The sequence below is a fragment of the Triticum urartu genome, chromosome 4 (genome assembly GCF_003073215.2).
Source record: "Triticum urartu cultivar G1812 chromosome 4, Tu2.1, whole genome shotgun sequence".
In the NCBI taxonomy this organism is placed as follows: Eukaryota; Viridiplantae; Streptophyta; class Magnoliopsida; order Poales; family Poaceae; genus Triticum; species Triticum urartu.
The window spans coordinates 122343473-122349377 of record NC_053025.1 but is presented as its reverse complement, the minus strand read 5'-3'; the positions used below and the strand labels follow the sequence as shown (position 1 = coordinate 122349377).

Here is a 5905-nt window from a genome sequence, read left to right as displayed (position 1 = left end):
AATATGTGGAGACTCAGGGTTCCTTCGAAGTTGAAGAACTTCCTGTGGCGGCTGGCCCGACACTCGATACCGACAGCATCGCTCCTAAATCACCGTAATATGTCAACGTCGAGCGTATGTTGTTTCTGTGGCATTGAGGATACATGGAGGCATGCACTGTTGAATTGCCCAGTTGCAAGGAGTATGTGGGCAATCTCATCGGATGTTATTAATTGATCGGCTATGTTCGAACATTGATGATGATGCTAAGCGTTGGTTGTTTGCCATGCATGATACACTGTCACATAATGATTTTACCACATTCGTGGTTACCCTTTGGGCACTGTGGGGAGCACGACAGAAGGCTATACATGAGGACATTTATCAGAGTCCGTTTGCAGTCCATAGTTTTGTGCAGTCATATCTAAATGATCTCCGAGTTGTTTAAAATATTCCTAAACGAGCAGCAGTATCTGTTTACTCTAACCGGCGAGCATAGTGGATAGCACCACCGGCAGGGCTAGCAAAGATTAATGTTGATGCTTCTCATGGGGCGGTAGGCGCGATATGCAGGGACCAATCTGGTGTGGTCCTAGGTGCTTCAACACTTGTGTTTCCAAATATTACGGACCCAGCTACACTGGAATGTTTGGCTGTCAGAGAAGCCTTGGCGCTGGCTGATGATCTTTATGAGAGAAGAATACACGTGGCGTCTGTCTGCAAGGTGGTCGTCGAGGACATACATCAAAAAAATTCCACGGTTTATGGTGCCATCATACACATAGGAAGAACACTTATACTACTTGTAATATTATTCATGAACTTAGGAGCTCAAACATTGAGGCTCACAAACCTGCGAAGCATACATTATCCCTAGGGGCTGGCCGCCATGTTTGGTTAGGTCAGTCCAATGAACTTGATTTCGTCCCTGTAAACTTTGTGACGGTTGAATAAAAAGCTTCGGAGTTTGTCTAAAAAAAGGTATAGGTGGGAACCTCCCACCTTGTTGTTAAAAAAAAGAAAAAGAAAAAAAACGCACCACGTGACTGCGCGAGGATGAGAGTGGGAAGGGCGCAAGGCTCGTTTGCTTTCCCCTACACCCAAAACCCCAATTTCCTCCCACCAGAGCACAAGGAAAGAAATGAATCAATTCGCCCCTCAGCAATCATCGCTCGCCATGGACTCAGGGGAGAGCTCCGCCGCCTCCAACGCCGCCCACGCGGCAATGGCCGTCGACTACGCCCCCGAGGTCGCCTGCTGCGTATCATCCATGGTCGACCTCGGCGGCGCCGCCGGCGTGGAGAGCCAGCGCCTGTTCCTGGCGCGCCGCACGGCGCTGGAGATGCTGCGGGACCGCGGGTACAGCGTGCCGGAGGACGAGCTCGCCCGCACCCTCCCGGAGTTCCGCGCGTGGTGGTCCGAGACGCCCGAGATCGAGCGCCTTTCCTTTTCCACAACCCTCGCCTCCGACGAGTCCAACAAGGCATTTCTTTTTCCCAATCCCCTTTCGTATTTTTGCGAGGCAGGAGCTGATCCACTCTAACAACGTGGTTAACACAGGTGCGAATTGTCTTCTGCCCACCTGAGCCCGTCAAAATCGCAGCCATCCGGGAGGTGTATCTCCGAATCAAAGAAGAGAACTTGTCTTGCCTGATTCTGATTTTGCAGAGCAAAATAACATCTAGAGCCAGGGAGTCCATCAAGGAGATGTTCAAATTCAAAGTAGATGTATTCCAGGTTAGTTTCCTCTAATCTGTTGGTGGCCTGTTCGGAACACTGCATTCCAAAATTCACATTCTGCAAGCAAAGATCTATGACTATTTGTGTTGTAGCTTGCAAGTACAATGCCATACCATTAGGATAGGTAGGTAACTTGTTAATACAGTGGCATTAGTTTTAGTTCTATGTCATCCTGACCGTAGTGGTGTACCAGGGCCGGCTCTATAATTTGGAGGGCCGTAGGGCAAAGTCGACGACTTGGTCCTTAAGGTCATCTATATGTATGTGCATATAGGTATATATACATGTCTATTTTCATTTGTGAAGTATCTTTCCTACTTTTAAAGGTTAGAATTGGTGGTGAGTTCACATATGGGACCACACAAATAAACAAACATACTTCTACCCATATGTGGGACTAAACATAAATAAACAAATGCTACTTTTAGAAGGTGTGAGACAACCGAAATAAACAAATACACTAATGCCTTGATGTGAGAATAACACTATTGTAAAAAACACAAATTATAAATGCGAGTATGCGATTTTAACTCAAAATCATGGTCTTGATTTTAGCTTCTCTACCCAAGCAATTCTTCCAATTCCTCGTCAAAGCAGATGGGGGCAAACAAATTGCAATTTCGACGCGGTGATAGATATTGTCTTCCTATCTAATCCAATATCTTGTGCATTCAACTTACTCTTACCATTAAAAAAACTTACTCATGCCCATTCTAATATGTTTCAAATTCAAAATGTTATGTCACTATAAACCTTGCAAAGGACCTACTATGATCTCTCGAGACTCTTCGATGCCAGCAACATGGTCTTTCATTATATTTCCGCTCTCTTTTTAATCGTGAATCATGCAACGGACACAAGATACCATCATCTTTTGACGATCTCCTAAGCCGGTGATAACTCCTTGTTTCTTGTGGCTTCGTATCATTATATTTCCGTTCTCTTTTTAATCGTGAATCATCCAACGGACACAAGATACATCATTTGACGATCTCCTAAGCCGGTGATAACTCCTTATTTCTTATGGCTTCGTAGCAACGCACGGGCATTATGCTAGTTAAGAGTTAAATTTCAACCACCATTCTTACGGCGGAAAGAAGCCACGAGGGACGGAAACCTCTGAAAAAGCAGCGACGAGGCGTATGCTGGCATTATCATCCAGAGGCTGCGCCACTCACTGGAGAGCGCGTTGGTGAGCACGGCTTGCTCGCGGGAAGCAAGAACAAGCGCAGCTGGATGTCCAGGGGTGGTGCTGTGATTTGATTCTTGACGCTCGCCACAAGCGGTCGCCATTTCGTCCAATAGGCAACGAGCAAGTTCTGCGTGTAAGGAGATGATTAGTTAAACCACATGTGTAAACCCATTGAATCAAAGGGTGTCACGGCATCACCTCACCATGGAAGCAACGATGGTCGGAAGCTCCGGAGGAGGGAGGAACGCGACCCCCCGTCTCACTCACACATTCATACACGGCGGCTGAAGCTGAGATCGAGAAAAGTAACCTCACGATGCCGTGCGCCCGTCCCGCAGTTATCGATCGCGTTTATTTTTCTCGTGGGCTGTCGAAATGGCGTTTTCTTTCCTACTATGCTGCGTTTCTTTCCTTCATGGGCTAAGACTGCCAGCTGGCCAAAGTAGCAAGTACTCCCTCTCTTCCACTATATAAGGTGTATTTGTTTTTCAATAAAATTCCATATTATAAGGTGTATTTATGTTTTCCCCCAGGATTTCCATTTTTGCCCCTACCCCTGCCTTCCAACTGCTGCGCGTTAGAGCTAATTATTGGAGTAGTTACTTCCAGTATGCTTCCTCTTGGCAATTAATTATCTGGAGTACCTTCGTGATTGATTTTTTCAACGTGGCATGCCATATGGCCATCTGGAATTGTTGTGAGATATGCATGCGATGCATGGCTCATTCCAGGTATTGCCGAGTGAGTTAGGGGTATTTGTGCCCTGAGTTCCCCTCTAATCTGTGCCTTGTTTAACATGCTCAAAATAATACACCTTATATTTAGGAATGGAGGGAGTAATGTCTATTTGCCCTGCTGGCCCCCCTGCATGACCTGGGCCTAGGCGGTCTCCCCTCCCGCCTAGGCCCAAAGCCGGCCCTGTGGTGTATACTTGTATTGCTCAGCATTTTAACATGTGTGTTTCTGCTAGTTATGTTCTTAATCTCAAATCTGTATTCATATAGTTTCGTGACTTAAGTCATGTATGGTTGATGCTTTACTGTTTTACACGATATGCTAACAATTTAACATTCTATAGTTTACATTTGCGAACTGATGTGCTCTGCTGTCCTATGGTAGATCACAGAGTTACTGGTGAACATTACTAAGCATGTCCTGAAGCCCAAGCATGAAGTGCTGACTGCAGAAGAAAAAGCGAAGCTCCTGAAGCAGTACAATGTGGTGGATTCACAGGTCTGTCTGTCTATAATTTGCTGATAGTACTGTAAAATTTGTTACTGATTTCTAGTATGAACTATGTGATAGTGTTCTAAAAGATATATGTATTCACAATTGGGGTAACTGTCTAGTGAATGCTTTTGTGGGTAATATGTGCGATTTATTTACTATGATTAACTTACGAGCCAAGCACATTTAAAGTGGAAGTGCAGTCAAAATATGTTATTATTTCATTGAGATATTTTACTCCAGATCCTGGAGTTTCTTTCTTCTCCTTTTGTTTTGCCAGATGAGAAAGATCACTAAGCTTTAAGACAAGATCTTTTCTGGAGATAGCATTTTACACTTTTCATTAAGACAAAAATTGATGGTGTTAAAACTTAAAACAGATGATCCTTCTATATTTTCTGATTATTTTGTAAAGAATTGGGGTGTTTAGTATTCCATGCTCACTAAAAATGACAAGAGAACTTGTGTAGTTGCAATTTAAAATTCTCCTCACCTATCCACGAGTAGTTTTCAGTTATATTGCAAGCTCCTTACAAGCTGGGAAACAAAATCTTGAATTCAAAATGTACTTATCTGCTCATGATATGCTTAATAGTCATTGCGGGCGGTACTGCGTTCTCTTCTTGACATGCCTCAAATGCCAAACGACATTTGTTGTTACCTTTCTTGCACTTGGATTCTATTTTAGTATATATTGATGCCTCATTTTGTCATAAACCACATGTACACCACTTTGCTAAAACTGTTGTCTGTATCTTTCAGTTGCCTCGCATGCTAGAGACCGATGCTGTTGCTCGCTACTATGGCCTTGGCAAGGGAAACGTGGTGAAATTCACATATGACAGCGAGCTCACCGTGGACCATGTGACGTACAGATGTATCTTCTGATGGATCCGTTTGGTTTCCATGGGATGAAGGTTGATGAAGGTTGTCTTCTGTTAGGCCTCGCGGCAATGTAGTTAGAAAACTGTTCCCCATCCTAAGCTATCTGGTTGTCAGTTTCAGATGTTTCTTAGAAAGTCTGGCACAAGTTTGTTTCCAGCGTACCGTGGTCACTGCATGTCTTTGAAAACTGAAATGTGTCGTGGAGAATCGCTCAAATGTGATTGTGGGGTTATCACTGCTGCTGTTGCGTTGCCAGTGTTGTTCATGTTGGTGGTGCTATTTGCGTGTGATTTTCAGGTTGTGCGCTTTAGCTTTGCTCATGTTGGTCATGTATGTTAGCCTCACTGGTTTCAAGAGAAACTCATCTGCTCCTTCCACCTTCCCATCTGATTCAGAGCAGAATGAGTTGTGCTTGGGTACGCCCCTCCTAAAAAAATATCCGGATCTCAAAGCAACTTTAAAAAGGGTATTCTCGTTAGGGTTTAGGCTAATCACGCAACACCTAGGCTGATCGATTCCACCGTCGCTAGAATTCGTGACTCCTGCGATTCATGCACTGGCTCTGAATTTTGTTCGGGCAGCCATCCAACATACCACGAGTGAACAACTGGGGTAGAGGCCTTTCCGGAAGAAGATCACTCTGGTTCTTGCGGTGCAGTTCTTCGTGACCACCAGGGTGGCTTCATTGGTGCCGCTACAGCAGTCTTGGAACATGTTGCTCATGTGGTGTCTGCTGAAGGTGCTTTTCTTCGAGAGGGTTTGAAACCAGCTCAAAAAATTGGTTGCAATAACCTGCTGGTTCAAATGGGTAATTTAGTTGTGGTGAAAACATTGAGGCTTAATGAAGGGCATTCTATGGCGGCGGCTCCAATACTAGTAGAT

General features: G+C 44.6%; 1 protein-coding gene across 1 annotated transcript; it reads left to right on the top strand.

Annotated features, from left to right (window-relative positions):
* The first annotated feature begins 1044 nt into the window (after window positions 1-1044).
* Window positions 1045-5302, top strand: LOC125551036 (DNA-directed RNA polymerase V subunit 5A-like). The gene is made up of 4 exons (XM_048714186.1): window positions 1045-1462; window positions 1540-1716; window positions 4031-4144; window positions 4901-5302. Exons 1-4 carry the CDS (start codon window positions 1121-1123, stop codon window positions 5024-5026), a joined length of 759 nt encoding a protein of 252 aa, XP_048570143.1. The 5' UTR covers window positions 1045-1120; the 3' UTR covers window positions 5027-5302.
* Window positions 5303-5905: the final 603 nt, after the last annotated feature.

Excerpts from the sequence above, each read along its gene's own strand:
- LOC125551036 (XM_048714186.1), top strand. The coding sequence starts at position 1,121 with ATGAATCAATTCGCCCCTCAGCAATCATCGCTCGCCATGGACTCAGGG. Across the intron at positions 1,463-1,539 it reads CCTCCGACGAGTCCAACAAG|GTGCGAATTGTCTTCTGCCC; the intron begins GCATTTCTTTTT and ends TGGTTAACACAG. Across the intron at positions 1,717-4,030 it reads TCAAAGTAGATGTATTCCAG|ATCACAGAGTTACTGGTGAA; the intron begins GTTAGTTTCCTC and ends GTCCTATGGTAG.